The 21,362-nt window shown below is 40.1% G+C and overlaps 1 protein-coding gene across 2 annotated transcripts in view; it reads right to left on the reverse strand.

Moving 5' to 3' along the window:
- LOC137432886 (IQCJ-SCHIP1 readthrough transcript protein-like) overlaps positions 1–21,362 on the reverse strand; it is a 406,244-nt gene that overhangs the window by 302,252 nt on the left and 82,630 nt on the right. For both annotated transcript variants that reach the window (XM_078783701.1, XM_078783702.1), the window contains 2 exons: positions 11,445–11,491; positions 2,533–2,601 (listed from right to left, as the gene is read on the reverse strand). In XM_078783701.1, the coding sequence (XP_078639827.1) occupies positions 2,533–2,601; positions 11,445–11,491 (116 nt within the window). The remainder of the gene's footprint in view (positions 1–2,532; positions 2,602–11,444; positions 11,492–21,362) is intronic.

Here is a 21,362-nt window from a genome sequence, read left to right on the forward strand (position 1 = left end):
ACATCCAGGTAGTGGAAAATAAATGGAAACACCTGGGTAAATGAGGGACACCAAGCAACAGCCTCCATACGGGTGTGGCCCGTGTGTTAATTAAGCAAATAACATCCCAGCACGATTAGGGTCATATATAAAGATGCTGCACAGGCCTGGTTGCCTATAATTATGGCTAGAATGGCTGCAAGAGGAGATCCTTCCTCCCCCAATGTCCCCATTCACAAAGCACGTGTGGTCGCCCATTGGTTTGATGAGCATGATACCAATGTTATACATATATGTCATGGCCATTTTAGTCACCAGATCTGAACCCAACCGAGCATTTATGGGATATTCTGGAATGACACCCGAGACAGCGTTTTCCACATCCGCCAAACAGGTGTGAGTTTATTTACTACGCGTACAACCTATACTGGTCTCATGTGGTGGCCCAACACCCTATTGAGTGACTTTGCATTGGTGTTTCCATTTTTTGTCCACTACCTGTACCTTTTAGAGTTATAGGTATCATCCCCCACTTAACGAAGGTTCACATAGCGAAGGTTCGCTACAACAAATGGTTTCATTTATGCCTATTCATCGCTTACCAAAGGTCTTCATTTGCTACAACGAAGGAGCCGTCATTATCTGTGTTCCGGTAATTGTGCATTCTCACTTTAGTGTCGATGATAAGTACGACATGTTTTTCCACCAATTCATTTTTCAATAGGGGTATTAACTTTTCAGAATGAAAGGGTCAGAATAGCGATCACCTCCACCACCTCTCACCACCGCCTTCTCAAACGGAAACTTGGACTCAAGATTGTTTTGGTAAGTGTTACTAGTAAATTAACTTTATTATTGTGTTACTGCCTTTATTATTAGGTAAATAATAATAATAGAATGTCACCTGCAACTAAAACGATCGTTATACTAAGCTTTGCTTTTGGATATGGCTTTGCTTTTGGACCAAAAAATTACAGTTTGGAAACGTTGTGTAATTTTCACATAACAAATAATGGAAAACAAACTCCCGCATAATGAAGGTTCGCATAACGAAGGGGTATAAAGATACGTAACCACTTCCTTATGTGGGGGATACATGTACTCGGTTGAAAAAGAGACCCAATACCCCCAAAATTTGGGCACCGCGGATTTGTGGTCCATTGGGATTTTCTTTGCATGTCCGAGAAATGATTGAGGACATGTTCAATACCGGGCTTTTTACAACTAAAATGGCCACCAGTCTACCAGTCGGACATCTTTGAACTGTATTAGAACAAGCGATTCGACACACGGCCACAGATTGTTTAACCCCAATACGGGACTGTTCAAAAATTACATAAATATATTTTTAGGGAGATGCGAACCGTGCGTGCTGAGGTGTTTGATTAAGTCTTTACTAATAATTTTTATTCGACATATGATTAGATTTTTTCGGGATACCTCATCGTGAGTAATACTGTACCTAAACAAAGCCAATGGAAATCTGACTCAACAAACCTGAGTACCGGTAGTGTACAATCAGCAGAGACCTACAGGACTGATCTTAGGCCCACCAGAAAAACAAGATTGTGGCCATGCTATTTTGTCTGGGTGCCATGGTGGGTGGAGTCAAGTGTCAAATGTGGGTGGGGTCTCGCAGCAATCCGACCCGAACCACAACAAATGTGGTTCAGGTCGGATGGATGCACATTTTAAAAATCTAACCCCAACAAGAACCACAACAAAAACGGCAAACAACAACCCTGTGGAGATCTTGTAGACCTGTGACACATTGCAGGTAAAACTATTTTTATTTATAAAATAATATGTTTATCTTGTATATTATTATTAGCGCTATTACTGATACCCCAATGAGGCCCTAATATACTAGTAATATCTAAGAAATAATGATGTCAGGAATGCATCTACATGTAAACAACCCAGAGAGCAAACCAACGTTGGGCCAACGTTGGCAATATAGTGTTAAAGCTATGTCCATTTGCCAACGTTGATCCGTGAAAGTGTACATTGGTTTGAGTCAGGGAAGCTCTCGCAGCCCACTCATGTTTATCATGGTGATGGAGTTGGTAAGCAGAATGTTGTGGTGTAAATGACCATCACATATCTAAAGCATAGGCTTTGCGGGTCTTCCAACGACACTACGTATAGACCAATAATACTGCACTAACCAACGTTCATTATTAAAGCGGTGTACTATTTCAGAACCCACGATGTTATCTCCCATGGCCAAGAAGGACTTTTATTTGTTGAAGATAATAAATCGTACTGCAATGACGTATTAACACTATACTAATTGCCTATACACTGCCCAACCAAAAGGGAGTTGCACGGGTCCCTGCTAGTGTTATGGAAGACGGAGTTAAGAAAAACAAACTTTTAACATGACAGAATATTCATTTGAAGACTTGGCAATTTATATTTCTTTCGAAAGACAATGCTGTAGAGATACTACAAGGCAGAAAGGAAAAATTATAAACAATAATACTCAAAATATACATGATCCAGCCTGAAAAATGATGTACAAAAAAATCGCTGGTCCTGTAATGAACTTACAGTGTTGCAGGCCAGTGATAGGTGAGAACATTTCCTCCTTGAATCCTAACACCAGTACCTAACGTAATCCTAGAAACACAAGACGCACACATGTACAATCAGGTTCATTCATATATTGAATCATCATCATCATCATCATCGTCATCATCAATGTACCTTACTGATCTTGGCAGAGCATTGATGGAGCTAAAGCATCCTTTTGGCAAGGGTTACACTAAGTTGTTTGCTACTCTCTTCCCAGTAATTCGGGGCAGGAATCTGTAATTTGTTCAGGGTGCCAGCGATAACTTGCCTCCTCTTCATGAAAGACTCTGTGGGTAAATTAGCATCGACCAACAACCATGATTGCACACGGGTCCTCCAGCTTAACGTCCTTCCAAAGGACTGCACATGCATATTGATGCCTCGCTCTGCATATGAAGCACCAGGGTGACCGTTTATAGCTGGGTCGACATTCGAACCCAGTCGAGAAAGCCCAGAGATGTACTTTTAAGAAAGCTTGCAAAAGTGTGCATACCTCGAGGCTATTCTACCAGCGCCCATCTTACTATAATTCACCAAATGTCTCTCTGTCTGTTCCCAGGTACGGCAAAAACGGCTGAACCGATCGCAACGAAATTTTGGGTGGGTAATCCTGGGACCCCCTGGAGTAAAATAGGCTATATTGTTTTTCCAATTTTTCCCCAATTTTTTAAATTTCAAATTTTTCAAATTTTTCAATTTTCCAGTTTGTCCAAACACGATGAAATAATATTTACCGATATGAACAGTGATGCAGCTTTTATTGAAATTCTACAAATACTGTTTAGATTTTGATGATTTGCATGTGATATGATTTAATGGATGTTTATATGAATCGTTTGAAATAAAAAAGCTTTAAATTTCTGATATTTTGCCTTTTCATTTGGGCCTCCCAATTGAAGCCCCACACGTAGGGCAGGTACTGTTGCTAGTAAGATAAATATAATATCATATATTCATAAATATCTCGCAGCCATTTTGCAAAAGTGTAAGTCGGTCGCACTGAATATCCGCACAAGTTAAGAAGCCTATATAGAAACTGTCTTGCGCTCCAGAATCTCAAACAACCAAACTTTCTACAAGGTTGAACAAACAAACCTGAAACCAATAAGAACAATGATGTAAATGCATTATCAAACAGCTTGAACTAGAGCAGCACTGCGTATAGAAATGCAGACCTCCGCCAGGCTGAACCATTTATGTTCTGTATGCCACTGATGGGCCGGATCGGGATTCGGATCTGAACCAAAATCGAATCGGCTTGTTCGTGTCGCCTAACCAACTCATTCACCTAGTTTCATCCGAATCCGTCCACAACGTTTTGAGATATTGTGATATATAATTAGCGTTTTTGCCCCATCACTCAATGGTGAAGAATCGCTAAAGAAATTTAAAAAATATCGTATCCAGATCGTGATTCGAATTTTCACCAAAATCAAATTGATTCGGGAACGTCACACGCACAATATGTCCATTAGGTTTTGCCCGAATCTGTCAATAACCTTTTGAGATATCGTGCAGCCCTTTCTCTCAAAGGTGAAGAATCACTTAAAAAATTATCGGATCCACATCTGGATCAGATCCTTACCAAAATCGAATCAATTGGTCCTTGTCACACAATCAACCTGTCCACTGGGTTTTGTCATAATCCGTCAACAACTCTTTGTAAAATTCTATCGTTTTTGGCCTATCTCTCAATGGTGAAGAATCATTTACAATTCTAGTATCTGGATCCATATCCAGATCTTCAGCAAAATCGAATCAATTTGTACCATGGCGCACACCCAACATCTTCACCAAATTTCGCCCGAATATGTCCACAACGTTTTGAGATATCCTGCTTACAGACAAGCAACCATACAGACAGCAGCAGCTTCAGTGGTTGAAGTGAGGTTGCCACTCAACCAACCACTCTGCCACCCCCCGCCCCCCCTCCCCTTCCCACGCCTCCTGCCCCCAAGCCCTCTCCCTCCCACACTTCTCCCTGCTCTCAAATGTTGTGGTTGTGTGCTTCCCCTTCTCTCCCCATCTTGTCTTCCGCTCCCTCTTTTTGTATATTTTGTTTGTCTGGTTGATTTGTTTGTGAAATAAATGTTAGCTCTTTCACGAGCCTCGATTCAGTATACGAAAAAGTGGTGGAGGTAAAGAGCCGAGATAGAGACATAAAAATTTTTACTTGGGCAATATCGTCACAAGACAGTTTGAATTGGGTAATGAGCAATTGATATGCGAGGAACATGGATTTAATGCCACAAAGATTTATGTTAATAAACCATTTATGCAATGGCATGTCACTCCTGTTAAATACAGCCGGCAGTCTATTCTGCATACAGACTAGCAGGGGAACATCCATGTCTAGTTTCCCTGCACCACTAAATCAGCACCTGAATTATTGAATGGTGTATGGAAAGGAGGAACCCAATATGCCTCTGCATAATTACAGCCTCGAGAGAAGCACGCTTCATCGATGATGATGAGGATGATGAGGATAATTGATAATGATAATGATAATAGTAAATAGAAAACATCTGAAAATGCAACGCCTGTCTGCGTCCGCTATTTATTCGGACTTATTCTTCTGCCATATGCTAAACATGACGAAAACAGAAGAAGAAAAAACACAAAAAAATTAATTGATGATTTTAGGTGACCTTGACCTTTTCACCTTTAAGCAATAGGTTTCAGTGACCCAATATGCATACCCTACTCAATTTTCCAGTCAATCAGATGGAAATTGACGTTTTTGTGATCTTAACCTTTTGACCTTCTTGACAGAACACAGGTTACATTCGATGAATTGGGTCATATTGTAGCACTGACATTGATATTTTGATTTTAAAAAGAACCAATCTGATTCTAGCTTTTCATTTTGAATCAATTAATTCAGTGACCCAATATGCAAATTCTTAAACTTTCAGGTAAATCGGATGAAAATTGACGATTTCATGCAACCCTGACCTTTTGTCCTAAAAAAACAATCGGATTCTAGCTTTTCATTTTGAATCAATTAATTCAGTGACCCAATATGCAAATTCTTAAACTTTCAGGTAAATCGGATGAAAATTGACGATTTCATTCAACCGTGACCTTTTGTCCTAAAAAAACCAATCAGATTCTAGCTATTTATTTTGAATCAATTAATTCAGTGACCCAATATACAAATTCTTAAACTTTCAGGTAAATCGGATGAAAATTGACCGTTTCATGCTACCCTGATCTTTTGTTATAAAAAAACAATCGGATTCTAGCTTTTTATTTTGAATCAATTAATTCAGTAACCCAATATGCAAATTCTTAAACTTTCAGGTAAATCGGATGAAAATTGACGATTTCATGCAACCCTGACCATTTGTACTAAAAAAACAATCTGATTCTAGCTTTTTATTTTGAATCAATTAATTCAGTTACCCAATATGCAAATTCTTAAACTTTCAGGTAAATCGGATGAAAATTGACGATTTCATGCAACCCTGACCTTTTGTCCTAAAAAACAATCTGATTCTAGCTATTTATTTTGAATCAATTAATTCAGTGACCCAATATGCAAATTCTTAAACTTTCAGGTAAATCGGATGAAAATTGACGATTTCATGCAACCCTGACCCTTTGTCCTAAAAAACAATCTGATTCTAGCTATTTGTTTTGAATCAATTAATTCAGTGACCCAATATGCAAATTCTTAAACTTTCAGGTAAATCGGATGAAAATTGACGATTTCATGCAACCCTGACCCTTTGTCCTAAAAAACAATCTGATTCTAGCTTTTTATTTTGAATCAATTAATTCAGTGACCCAATATGCAAATTCTTAAAATTCAGGTAAATCGGATGAAAATTGACGATTTCATGCAACCCTGACCCTTTGTCCTAAAAAACAATCTGATTCTAGCTATTTATTTTGAATCAATTAATTCAGTGACCCAATATGCAAATTCTTAAACTTTCAGGTAAATCGGATGAAAATTGACGATTTCATGCAACCCTGACCTTTTGTCCTAAAAAACAATCGGATTCTAGCTATTTGTTTTGAATCAATTAATTCAGTGACCCAATATGCAAATTCTTAAACTTTCAGGTAAATCGGATGAAAATTGACGATTTCATGCAACCCTGACCCTTTGTCCTAAAAAACAATCGGATTCTAGCTATTTATTTTGAATCAATTAATTCAGTGACCCAATATGCAAATTCTTAAACTTTCAGGTAAATCGGATGAAAATTGACGATTTCATGCAACCCTGACCTTTTGTCCTAAAAAAACAATCGGATTCTAGCTTTTTATTTTGAATCAATTAATTCAGTGACCCAATATGCAAATTCTTAAACTTTCAGGTAAATCGGATGAAAATTGACGATTTCATGCAACCCTGACCCTTTGTCCTAAAAAACAATCGGATTCTAGCTATTTATTTTGAATCAATTAATTCAGTGACCCAATATGCAAATTCTTAAACTTTCAGGTAAATCGGATGAAAATTGACGATTTCATGCAACCCTGACCCTTTGTCCTAAAAAACAATCGGATTCTAGCTATTTGTTTTGAATCAATTAATTCAGTGACCCAATATGCAAATTCTTAAACTTTCAGGTAAATCGGATGAAAATTGACGATTTCATGCAACCCTGACCCTTTGTCCTAAAAAACAATCGGATTCTAGCTATTTGTTTTGAATCAATTAATTCAGTGACCCAATATGCAAATTCTTAAACTTTCAGGTAAATCGGATGAAAATTGACGATTTCATGCAACCCTGACCTTTTGTTCTAAAAAACAATCGGATTCTAGCTTTTGATTGGTGGATCAATTCAGTGACCCAATATGTAAATTCTTAAACTTTCATATCAATTGGATGAAAATTGACAATTTTATGTGACATTGACCTTTTGACCAAATTATTCATTTGTCTTCTCTATATTATCATAATAAGGCTTTGGTGAAAATTTGATGACAAAACTCGAATGATAAAACAAAGTTACCGCCCGACCAGACACAGAGAAGTGATTGCAAAACCTCTCTCCCACTGGGCGGGGGGCGGACTCATCTATCTATAATTCCAGTAATCTCTGTGTGTGTGTGTGTGTGTGTGTGTGTGTGTGTGTGTGTTTGTCTGTGACCGCTGTTTCTTGACAACCACGGGTCCGATATACTTTAAACTTGCCAGGTATATTGCTGGGGACCTGAGGATGTGCCTTTTCAAGGTTTCATATTAATCGGAGAAGTAGTTACCGAGCTATGTCCAAAAAACGATTCAACCAATCAGAGAGCAGCGAGCTATCACATGTGCCGAACGTGCCAAACAGACTCTGCCTCGGACGGCACATTTGAGAGCGTATTCATTTATTTCACGTTGGCAAACTATGTTGGCGTTAAACTATGTTTTAAAACTAATTAAAACTAATTTGCGATTCATCGTAACTGCGATATGCGACCTTCCGGACAGTCAAATGAGGACGTCACTTCCGGACTTACGGATAGTCATAGTGACGACGTACTGATGCTGAACGTGGCGAGCAGACGCTGTAAGGTACGATCGATTGTAGTACACGTTTATAATAACTCTGCCGATACAGGCCCGATTAACTGCAGCGCCATCCGAGCTGCGGCGTCGGGACGATACATTCATTGTACGGTCACATCACGCACTTACGGGCACGCCCATGGGCCCATGGGCACGCCCAGACATTTTTTTTTTTTTTTTTTTGGCAAGGAACGGGCACCCACGTACGGGCACGTCCTAGTCTATCTATAATTCCAGTAATCTCTGTATGTCTGTGTGTCTGTGTGTTTGTCTGTGACCGCTGTTTCTCGACAACCACGGGTCCGATATACTTGAAACTTGCCAGGTATATTGCTGGGGACCCGAGGATGTGCCTTTTCAAGGTTTCATATTAATCGGAGAAGTAGTTACCGAGCTATTAGTAAAAGTAACGCAAGCCGTTCGCTTTGGCTTTGCGAATGGACAGAACCATTTCATGTAAATAGAGGGGGGGGTTCTACCATACTCGCAAGCCGTTCGCTTTGGCTTTGCGAATGGACCAAACCATTTCATGTAAATAGAGGGGGGGGGGGTTCTGTGGTCGTTACTGCCACGTGGTTTCAAAGTTTTTTTTTGTTGTTGTTGTTTGCACGCATGTTTTTTTGCACGCACGTACGGGCAAGCACGTACGGGCAAGCACCCACGTACGGGCACGTCCTAGTCTATCTATAATTCCAGTAATCTCTGTATGTGTGTCTGTGTGTCTGTGTGTCTGTGACCGCTGTTTCTCGACAACCACGGGTCCGATATACTTGAAACTTGCCAGGTATATTGCTGGGGACCCGAGGATGTGCCTTTTCAAGGTTTCATATTAATCGGACAAGTAGTTACCGAGCTATGGCGATTTAGCCGTTCGCCGTTCGCTTTGGCTTTGCGAATGGACCAAACCATTTCATGTAAATAGAGGGGGGGGGGGGGTTCTGTGGTCGTTGCGAATGGACCAAACCATTTCATGTAAATAGAGGGGGGGGTTCTGTGGTCGTTACTGCCACGTGGTTTCAAAGTTTTTTTTTGTTGTTGTTGTTTGCATGCATGTTTTTTTGCACGCACGTACGGGCACCCACGTACGGGCACGTCCTAGTAATAATAATAGCAATAACAATAACAATACATGTTCCCATAAAAGCAACTTCAACGTAGGTGGAAGCCATTAGGATCATCAAGCCTGTGCAATGGTTGCCGACCTATGGATGTTTGGCCATGCTCTATGGCTCTATGCTTTTTTTTAAACTCTGAGCATCAAGCAAAGAAGCAGCATGCACCATTTTTAAAGTCTTTGGTATGAATTGGACATGGTTCAAACTAACGACTTCCCAGACTCAAAGCAGCCTCTCTAACCATTATACCTGTCCACCGAGTGTGGTTATCACTTTAAAATCACATTGAAGTACCACTCTCTGAGCCTCAGGTTTTAAGACAGCAAGCTAAAGTAAACAAGTCAATGCTCTGTTTTCATAAAATAATGTCCTTCATTAGTTGTTGTGTTTTTTTTTCAAAACACAGATGCGCAATTAGTGCTCTTGCGTTAAACCTTGTTTTTATCGCCCCTAATAGGGCCATATATTTATTATGTATGTCACAAGAGAGGAGGGCTGTATCGGTTGAGAGAATTTAAAAGAATAAAAGTGGAGGGTGGGGGTATAGGAGAGGGGATTAGAGATTAGTTAATAGAAAAGAAAGAATGTCGAAAAAATTAACATGTTGGGAAGAGAAAATTGGTGGAAGGAAGTGGGTCAGTGGAAATTCCAACCACTTTGTATACGTAATACATAGATTTTTTTTTTTTATACAAGATGGAGGCTCGTGTAATAGCTAATATTAATTACAAAAAAACAAACGGACACATAAGACAAAATAAAGGGAGCGGGAGACAAGATGGGGAGAGAGGGGGAAGCACACAAGTACAACATTTGAGAGCAGGGACATCGAGAGATCTGTGGGAGGGAGAGGACTTGGGGGGAGGAGGCGTGGGAAGGGGGGTGGGGGATGGGAGAGGTAAAAAAAACACATGGACACAGCTCAGACTTCCATGAAAGAAGTCGGTATTTCAAAAAAGTGGATCTGGGGTGAATTAAGAGGGGTAGAAGAGATAAAGGTTTTGGATGAGGGAAGATAAGAGATGGTTGTGAACAGCTGTTTTAAAGACCTGGAGGGAGGAGTGGGATGGAAGCGAGTGAGGGAGTTTGTTCCAGAGGCGGGAGAAAAGAGGAATGAAGGAGTGAAGGTGAGCAGAGAGTCTTGATTTTTGCAGATCTTGTGCGACCAGTAGGAATATTTGGGGAACAGAGCATAGAGAGAGCTGGGGGAGCTAGGCCGGAGAGGAGTCGGTAGAAGACAGAAAGACCACCAACCTGCCTGCGGTGAGTGAGTGAGAGGCCCTCAAAATCGGCTTCATCGCGGGAGATTCCAATGGTTCTGAAAGCTTTGGTTTCAACAGCGTGAAGCCGAGCTAGGTGTGAGGCAGGAGCACCAGCCCAGAGGGGAGAGCAGTATTCCATCGCTCTTTACTGCACAAACAAGACCAATGGTCTAACAATGGTGTAGCCGGGCTTGTTTGATACTTTAGTTGAAGAGGACAGTGTGACCTGGATGAAGACACCAGTTACCAAATAATGTAAGTATTACATTTTTTTGACTTCAGGCATGGACAACTGTTTCGTGAATGACTTGGGTAAAAAAAAATGGTGAATGGCAAATGATGAACCAATAAATTCCACAATCCTGTGCATCGATCGTCACGCATTGACAACAGGTTCTCTATATTTTCATTCCAAACATCATCATTCCAATCACAAATTTATACTATATTATTAATATATTAAAATGTAATGTTAAATCTCGATTGCATGAAGATATTATCAAATCAGCGAACCGTCATTATGTTTACTTCCGGATTTGGGTGCAAGATCCATGTCGATCACATTTCAAAATCATAATTGTATTGAGGAATTTCTGAAACCTGCTACCTACCTTACAACACCCACTGGGACCCCAAAACTTTCCACAGAAGGTTATTATATTTCCTTTTGGTAAAATATGCAATATGAATAGTTTCTAAATACATCCCCCTGTCATGTGACCAGATCCTCATCTCTGATTGATGTACATTTGTGGGGACATGTGTACAGACAAACGCTGTTCTTGACGGCACTGGCCTACAGGCTACACCGTAAAAAGACTTTGTGGATATTAAATTCCCCAAAACAAGGATATTCATTTGACGTGATATATGCACAAAGATATAATTATTGTACTATTACAATTTTCCCATTAGATTATAAAAACTTACATCAACAACCAGTCTTGGAAAAGTAAACACAACAACAGTTGGAAGAAGAACAAGCAAAATATTTACCTGGGTTGTATAGTACTTGTAAGGTCGTGCCCGATCTCGTGCATCATCTGTGAGAAAGAATAATTAACAAGTGAAGGATTGGTATCAATGAAGGAAACCGAGATTGTGTGGAAGAACATGGATATGATGAAAGATCACCGGCAAACAGAAACCATACAAACTCACAGAGTGAGCAGCGTGGCATGATTTGCGGTGGAAACCCAATTTAGTGATTTAGAATGAAGCCACGGGTCAAAGACGTGTTACAAAATTTATAAACAGCCACCATTTTGAAAAATAAATCACTAATGTGCCGTTGGCTCTCCACAAGCCCCTGGATTTCACAAGCTCAATTAGGCAGCCATGTAAGCAGGTATAGTTATTAATGGGGCAGAGAGGGCTCTGCCTATTAATATGGATACGTTAGTGGATATAGCTCTGATGGAGCTATTAAAGTACGACGTGGCAATAGGTCTGCTTTGTAGAGGGCTCTCATTCCACGGCAACCATGCACTAAACACAGGGTCCTCCGGACACGAGAATGTTGACTATACTTTGGAAATAAATGTCTGATCCATTGTCCGAGCTGAATATCCAACCCACCTACTTCCAAAACAGCGATTGCCCGTGAAGACTATTGCAGACAAAACAACCCCAATAGCAACTCACATGTACAGCAGGCAAAGGTTATCTTGTATAATGAAGTATCCAAGTTCAAAATTCAAATTTGTACAAAACTGGGACTTCATTTGTAACTGCACAGGGTTGGTGTCATATAAGGTCCACAAATGGGTCTTCGTTATAAGATCACTTCATTATAATTTTTTTAATGTTTTTAAAAATCACCCCAAACAAGGCATAAAACCACTCTAGGCGAGGTGCTAAAGGGGAAAAAGAAGACGAAATATATGAAAAGGAAGAAAAAAAAGAAGAGAAAAAGAAAAAGAGGAAAAAGAATCACGAGAAGACATGCAGTAGGAGTTTGATTTGGAAAGGCTATCTGAGCCGCAGACCATATGGGATTATTTTATGGATGAGGATATATTCAGTTCTCCACACCCATCCCAGTCATTCATAATCCTTTGACTCCCAAAATAAATATTGTATTATACAAGAGTAATACTACCCAATAGTAATAATAATACTGTTTTTATATTGTTGTTATTAGCATTCCATGTTTTGGAACTGCCAATGATAAAAGAGTGGCAAAGTACAGACAAGAATGGCTGTTTTGTTTGTTGAGTCTTGTGTAAGATGGTGACTTCAGCCCAGGTGCGTGATGAGCATTCAAACACACCGTTGACACCAACGTTGTACCTTGTATATGGTCCAGAGGCCTTGACAGGTCAGGAGATGAGATCTAGAGTTCTGAAAGTTCTGTCAAACGTGTTTTGCATGACGAAATGTATGTGTGCATAAATGTATTAAAAAAGCATAATAAAGGTTATCGAATAATATTGAGAATCTGTGGAAAGACTTGAGATTGCTGTTCACTGACACTCCCCATCCAAATTGACAGAGCTTGAGCAAATCTGCAAGGAAGAATGGGAGAAACTCCCAAAATCCAGATGTGCAAAGCTGATACAGACATACCAAGAAGACTCGAAGCTGAAATCACTGTCAAAGGCACCTCTCGGAAGTATTTCTGTATTTCTTTTTTAATTACTTTGTAAAAATGCCTAAAAACATGTTGTCACTTTGTCATTATGGGGTATTATGTGTAGATCAATAACAAAAAAAATCTCGATTTAATCAATTTTAAATTCAGGCTATAACATAACAAAATGTGACAGTCAAGAGGTGTGATTACTATGTGTAGGTACTGTATATATACAGTGTGAGTCGATGGAATGTGTCGGTTTTTAAAGCGTTATTGTGGAGAACTGGGTTGAATAAAAAGCAAAACGCTTTCAGTTGAAAAACAGCAGCACAATGCCATTTATTAATCTGTACTTATTTTTTATAAAATAACATATTTTAAGTGGCCTCCACCAAAACGGATACATTCATGCAGGATTTGCATTCAAAATGTCCATGAACTGTTCACAAAATTCCAGTCGAGCGACTTTATTTCTTTATTTGGGAAGTTTCTCCCATTCTGTTTCATGGAACACGGCCGTGAAAAGGAAAAAAACCGCGATTTCGTGGAACACGGCCGTGAATAGGAAAAAAAACCCGCGATTTTGTGGAACACGGCCGTGAATAGGAAAAAAACCGCGATTTGGTGGAACACAGCCGTGAATAGGAAAAAAAAACGCGATTTCATGGAACACGGCCGTGAATAGGAAAAAAACCGCGATTTCGTGGACCACGGTCGTGAATAGGAAAAAAACCGCGATTTTGTGGAACACGGCCGTGAATAGGAAAAAAACCGCGATTTCGTGGACCACGGCCGTGATTAGGAAAAAAACCGCCATTTCGTGTAACACGGCTGTCAATAGGAAAAAAAAACGCGATTTCGTGGAACACGGCCGTGAATAGGAAAAAAAACGCGATTTCATGGAACACAGCCGTGAATAGGAAAAAAAACCGTGATTTGGTGGAACACAGCCGCGAATAGGAAAAAAAACCGCGATTTTGTGGAACACGGCCGTGAATAGGAAAAAAACCGCGATTTGGTGGAACACAGCTGTGAATAGGAAAAAAAACCGCGATTTGGTGGAACATTGTCGTGAATAGGAAAAAAACCGCGATTTTGTGGAACACGGCCGTGAATAGGAAAAAAACCGTGATTTCGTGGACCACGGCCGTGAATAGGAAAAAAACCGCGATTTTGTGGAACACGGCCGTGGATAGGAAAAAAACCGCGATTTCGTGGACCACGGCCGTGATTAGGAAAAAAACCGCCATTTCGTGTAACACGGCTGTCAATAGGAAAAAAAACGCGATTTCGTGGAACACGGCCGTGAATAGGAAAAAAAAACGCGATTTCATGGAACACAGCCGTGAATAGGAAAAAAAACCGTGATTTGGTGGAATACAGCCGCGAATAGGAAAAAAAACCGGGATTTTGTGGAACACGGCCATGAATAGGAAAAAAACCGCGATTTTGTGGAACACGGCCGTGAATAGGAAAAAAACCGCGATTTCGTGGAACACGGCCGTGAATAGGAAAAAAAACCGCGATTTTGTGGAACACGGCCATGAATAGGAAAAAAAACGCGATTTTGTGGAACACAGCCGTGAATAGGAAAAAAACCGCGATTTGGTGGAACACTGCCGTGAATAGGAAAAAAAACCGCGATTTGGTGGCACACGGCCTTGAATAGGGAAAAAACCGCCATTTCGTGTAACACGGCTGTCAATAGGAAAAAAACCGCGATTTGGTGGAACACTGCCGTGAATAGGAAAAAAAACCGCGATTTTGTGGAACACGGCCGTGAATTGGGAAAAAAACGCGATTTCGTGGAACACGGCCGTGAATAGGAAAAAAAACGCGATTTCGTGGAACACGGCCGTGAATAGGACAAAAAAACGCGATTTCGTGGAACACAGCCGTGAATAGGAAAAAAAACCGCGATTTGGTGGACCACGGCCGTGAATAGGAAAAAAAACCGCGATTTGGTGGAACACTGCCGTGAATAGGAAAAAAAACCGCGATTTTGTGGAACACGGCCGTGAATAGGAAAAAAACCGCGATTTGGTGGAACACAGCCGTGAATAGGAAAAAAAACCGCGATTTGGTGGAACATTGTCGTGAATAGGAAAAAAACCGCGATTTTGTGGAACACGGCCGTGAATAGGAAAAAAACTGCGATTTCGTGGACCACGGCCGTGAATAGGAAAAAAACCGCGATTTTGTGGAACACGGCCGTGAATAGGAAAAAAACCGCGATTTCGTGGACCACGGCCGTGATTAGGAAAAAAACCGCCATTTCGTGTAACACGGCTGTCAATAGGAAAAAAAACGCGATTTCGTGGAACACGGCCGTGAATAGGAAAAAAACGCGATTTCATGGAACACAGCCGTGAATAGGAAAAAAAACCGTGATTTGGTGGAATACAGCCGCGAATAGGAAAAAAAACCGCGATTTTGTGGAACACGGCCATGAATAGGAAAAAAACTGCGATTTTGTGGACCACGGCCGTGAATAGGAAAAAAACCGCGATTTCGTGGAACACGGCCGTGAATAGGAAAAAAAACCGCGATTTTGTGGAACACGGCCATGAATAGGAAAAAAAACGCGATTTTGTGGAACACAGCCGTGAATAGGAAAAAAACCGCGATTTGGTGGAACACTGCCGTGAATAGGAAAAAAAACCGCGATTTGGTGGAACACGGCCTTGAATAGGGAAAAAACCGCCATTTCGTGTAACACGGCTGTCAATAGGAAAAAAAAACGCGATTTGGTGGAACACTGCCGTGAATAGGAAAAAAAACCGCGATTTTGTGGAACACGGCCGTGAATTGGGAAAAAAACGCGATTTCGTGGAACACGGCCGTGAATAGGAAAAAAAACGCGATTTCGTGGAACACGGCCGTGAATAGGACAAAAAAACGCGATTTCGTGGAACACAGCCATGAATAGGAGAAAAAACCGCGATTTCGTGGAACACTGCCGTGAATAGGAAAAAAAACCGCGATTTGGTGGACCACGGCCGTGAATAGGAAAAAAAACCGCGATTTGGTGGAACACTGCCGTGAATAGGAAAAAAAACCGCGATTTGGTGGAACACGGCCGTGAATAGGAAAAAAAACCGCGATTTGGTGGAACACGGCCGTGAATAGGAAAAAAAACCGCGATTTTGTGGAACACGGCCGTGAATAGGAAAAAAAACTGCGATTTTGTGGAACACGGCCGTGAATAGGGAAAAAACCGCCATTTCGTGTAACACGGCTGTCAATAGGAAAAAAAACGTGATTTCGTGGAACACAGCCGTGAATAGGAAAAAAACTGCGATTTTGTGGAACACGGCCGTGAATAGGGAAAAAATCGCCATTTCGTGTAACACTGGAATAGGATTTCTGTCATATCTGGAATGGGATTGGAATAGGATTTCGGAATAGGAATAGCATAGGAATAGTAATAGAATAGGAATAGAATAGGAATAGGAATAGAATAGGAATAGGAATGGGATTGGAATGGGATTGGAATAGGATTGGAATTGGAATAGAATAGAATAGATTAGGAATAGGATTGGAATAGGATTGGAATAGCAATGGGATTGGAATTGAATAGGATTAGAATAGGAATAGGAATAGGGAATTGGAATATACTGGAATAGGATTTCTGGATAGGCTGTCAATAGGAAAAAAAACGCGATTTCGTGGAACACAGCCGCGAATAGGAAAAAAACCGCGATTTTGTGGAACACGGCCGTGATTAGGAAAAAAACCGCCATTTCGTGTAACACGGCTGTCAATAGGAAAAAAACGCGATTTTGTGGAACACGGCCATGAATAGGGAAAAAAACCCCCGCAATTTTGTGGAACACAGCCGTGAATAGGAAAAAAACCGCGATTTCGTGGAACACGGCCGTGAATAGGAAAAAAAACGTGATTTCGTGGAACACGGCCGTGAATAGGAAAAAAAACCGCGATTTGGTGGAACACTGCCGTGAATAGGAAAAAAAACCCCCGCAATTTTGTGGAACACAGCCGTGAATAGGAAAAAAACCGCGATTTCGTGGAACACGGCCGTGAATAGGAAAAAAAACGTGATTTCGTGGAACACGGCCGTGAATAGGAAAAAAAACCGCGATTTGGTGGAACACTGCCGTGAATAGGAAAAAAAACCGCGATTTTGTGGAACACGGCTGTCAATAGGAAAAAAAACGCGATTTCGTGGAACACAGCCGTGAATAGGGAAAAAAACGCGATTTCGTGGAACACGGCCATGAATAGGAAAAAAAACGCGATTTTGTGGAACACAGCCATGAATAGGAAAAAAACGCGATTTCGTGGACCACGGCCGTGAATAGGAAAAAAAACCGCGATTTCGTGGAACATGGCCATGATTAGGAAAAAACCCGCCATTTCGTGTAACATGGCTGTCAATAGGAAAAAAACGCGATTTTGTGGAACACGGCCATGAATAGGAAAAAAAAAACCCGCAATTTTGTGAAAAACAGCTGCGAATAGGAAAAAAACCCCGCAATTTTGTGGAAAACGGCCGTGAATAGGAAAAAAAACCCCGCAATTTCGTGGAAAACGGCCGTGTATAGGAAAAAAAAACCCCGCGATTTCGTGGAACACGGCCGTGAATAGGAAAAAAACCCCGCGATTTTGTGGAAAAAGGCCGCGAATAGGAAAAAAACCCCGCAATTTTGTGGAACACGGCAGTGAATAGGAAAAAAAACCCTGCAATTTCGTGGAACACGGCCACAAATAGGAAAAAAAAACCCAGGATTTCGTGGAACACGGCTGCAAATAGGAAAAAAAACCCCAGGATTTCGTGGAACACGGCCCTGGATAGGGTAAAAAACCGTGGGACACTTTACCACATATAGAGAAACAGGTCGCATTTTATCACCGGCCAATACGTGGAACCCACCAATAGCGAAACCGCGAATAGCGTGGTCCGATTGTATATGTGTGTGTGTGTGTGTGTGTGTGTATATATATATATATATATATATATATATATATATATATATATATATATATATATATATATATATATATATATATATATATATATATATATATTTACATATATATATATATATATATATTCTTGTTCTATGCTGGTCCCACTTGATTTCAGCTATCACCGTTAGTAAAGAGTTATCGTTGACAAGATGGGGTGGCTCCTGGTTCAGTCCACTTTTTCCACAACTTGGATGAAGAAAAAAAAAACTCACGGGAAATTGGTTTTGATTACTTTTTTCGTGCATCATTGGTGTCGTATCACTAGCTGCAATGAGGAATCAAAACTGTTAATTAAGTACATATTCTTGAAATGTTCCTTTTAAGCTTTTGCACCCTGTCAATGTTTAGACCCGTTTTTCACTTTTTCAAAACCTTTGAACGACTTATACATCCTTTAGACGTTCTGACCATATGGACAATTGAGACCCTTTTTAGACCCTTGAGACAGTTTAAGACAATTTAAGACCCTTCTTCCCTGGGCCATTGTTACTCGTATTTCTTTTATTCCTCCTGTCCTTATTTGTACATGTCCAACCACCCCCTTTTCCAACCATTCCCCTCCCTTCCCCCAATCCAATACCCTTTGGTACTTTATAAACCTTTGTCGTTCAGTTCCTCCAATGGGCCTAGAAATGTGCATAAAAATAAATCCATTAATTAATTATCAACTTGAAATAGCTGTCTTTGATTATTTTTACCTGCCTCTTGTTACAAACCTATTTTTAAAAAATTATACATTAACAAAGCACATCGTGACCTTTGCATAACATGCACTGGGTTCATGAAGAAAATTAGCATAAGACGAGTAACAAACAGAAATACAAGCATGAGCCATAATTGATGACAGAAACATAATGTGTTATAATATCAATTGATGATGCCTGAAACACCAGGCAATTACTCTTACCTGATGATGTCATAATTGAGACGGCAAAAATGCTAGTGCTCTATATGTAATATTACTGGAAGCATAAAATTTCAATCTTGACCAACTTCGTGCCATTTCCAAGGCCGAAATGTAATAGGCAATATTAATGTGTATATTGATTCATGAATCGATTAATTAACCGCTCGCGCCATCTGGCGACCCCGGTGGTGATGCTAACATTTGACATGCGCAAATTTAAAGCTTTGGGAAAAAAAGACATCCCTGGGTGTGTTCAAGGTAAAAAAAACAAAATTAATCAATAACGATGTACGCACACTTCCATGCAACACACAATTCCACTCCTATGTCCCTTTCTCCGATTCCTTTGTATCATCCCAACCATATGCTGTGCAGGCCACCTTATAGTCCACGTTCCCTCCATTAAATAACGTCAGTTTATGGTCACAGACGCACCAAATTAATGAAAAACAAGTACAAAAAGTTTTAATTTAAACAAAAGCCGCGTCGATGTTACACAATGCCTAGATGCAGCTGTGCCTATAACGTCGATGTTATAGGCACAGGACATTCCTATTGATTCGATTACTTGATGTTATTTTTGTGCAAAGTGAAAATATATCTCGGCAATTTCCCGTGTGTGGCGACGAATTTTTAAAATATCTCGGCATTTTCCCGTCTGTTATTTCAGGCGGTGTATGACTGACCATGCCGCGATTTAAAAAAAAAAATCTCGGCAATTTCTCGTGTGTAGCGACACGTGAACGAAGCTATGCTCCTCTCTCCACATTATTGTGACGACGTATAAATTAAATATTTCATCGTGACGATTGTCATCAAATGGACGAATTTTTAATATATCTCGGCATTTTCCCTTCTGTTATTTCAGGCGGTGTATGACTGACCATGCCGCGATTTAAAAAATATATATCTCGGCAATTTCCCGTATGTGGCGACACGTGAACGAAGCTATGCTCCTCTCTCCACATTATTGTGACGACGTATAAATTAAATATTTCATCGTGACGATTGTCATCAAATGGACGAATTTTTAATATATCTCGGCATTTTCCCGTCTGTTATTTCGGGCGGTGTATGACTGACCATGCCGCGATTTAAACAAAATATATATATATCTCGGCATTTTCCCGTCTCTTATTTCGGGCGGTGTATGACTGACCATGCCGAGATTTAAAAAAAAAATATCTCAATGGACTTGAAGTTACAGGCCTTTGAGAATTCATTTCGTTCTATAAAGGGCAACTTCCATCGGATTTTCTTCCCGTTTTTTTTCAACCGAGTCTAAAACTATGTTAGCGACTGTGAAAAATGAAATGATATATCGAATTTGATTTGAAATAAAACTGTGTGAGAGAGGAAGACACCACGGGCCTACAAAACAGGCCTCAAAGCTATGCGAGTTAATAAAATGGTGGATATTTGTTTATATGAAGCCTCTCCCACAATGGGTGGAGCTATGGTTCCCAGAATGGGTGGAGCTTTGAGGTTTTGTCTTCTCTGCAAGAACAAGAAGAACAAGAAGAAGAACAACAACAACAACAGCAGAGGGCACTCTATGACCAGCGTCTTGCGACGCAGCTAAAAAGTATTATGCAGAAACGAATTTTATGCTTTCGAGAAAGAAAATCCGAGTGGGATCAGGCAAGAGGAATCAATGATTGTATAACTTTGTGCTTCAAAGTATATGATTGATTGACTTAGGAAAGCGAAGCTACAGAATGAAAGATTGAGTAACCCTTTCTCAACACGTTTTTCAAGGAGATTAACCTAAAACATTTTTTTCATTTCGAATATTCTCGTACATTTTCCTAGGATGTGTTGCACTTAACTTGAAAAATACGGGACTTTCAAAATGACGTATGACTGTTAAACGAGGGCTTTCGCGCATGCGCTGTGTTCCTCAGCTCCTCAGGCACTTTTAACCTTCTGTTGATCGCACTAAATCTGAAATTCAAATTGGTCATTTTGTTGGATAGAAGGATGGATAGTTGTATTTAAGTGTGGAGGGACTGATCTTGATGGTTGAATGTATGTACAGTATGTATGTGTGTATATGTGTACTGTATGTATGTACATTATGTATGTATGTGTGTATATGTATACTGTATGTATGTACAGTATGTATGTATGTGTGTATAGGTGTACTGTATGTATGTACTGTATGTATGTACAGTATGTGTGTATATGTGTACTGTATGTATGTACATTATGTATGTATGTGTGTATATGTATACTGTATGTATGTACAGTATGTATGTATGTGTGTATAGGTGTACTGTATGTATGTACTGTATGTATGTAGGTTAGTAATACACGTTCTCTTTTTTCAACCCAGTGCATCTATAAAGTATGTAAAATTAAAATGTGAGTATGTCTATAAAGTATGTACAATTAGATTGTGAGTACGTCTATAAAATATTGTTATGAATTTGGGGTAGAG

Source organism: Myxine glutinosa, chromosome 8, assembly GCF_964187855.1.
Source record: "Myxine glutinosa chromosome 8, kmMyxGlut1.1, whole genome shotgun sequence".
NCBI classification, from domain to species: domain Eukaryota; kingdom Metazoa; phylum Chordata; class Myxini; order Myxiniformes; family Myxinidae; genus Myxine; species Myxine glutinosa.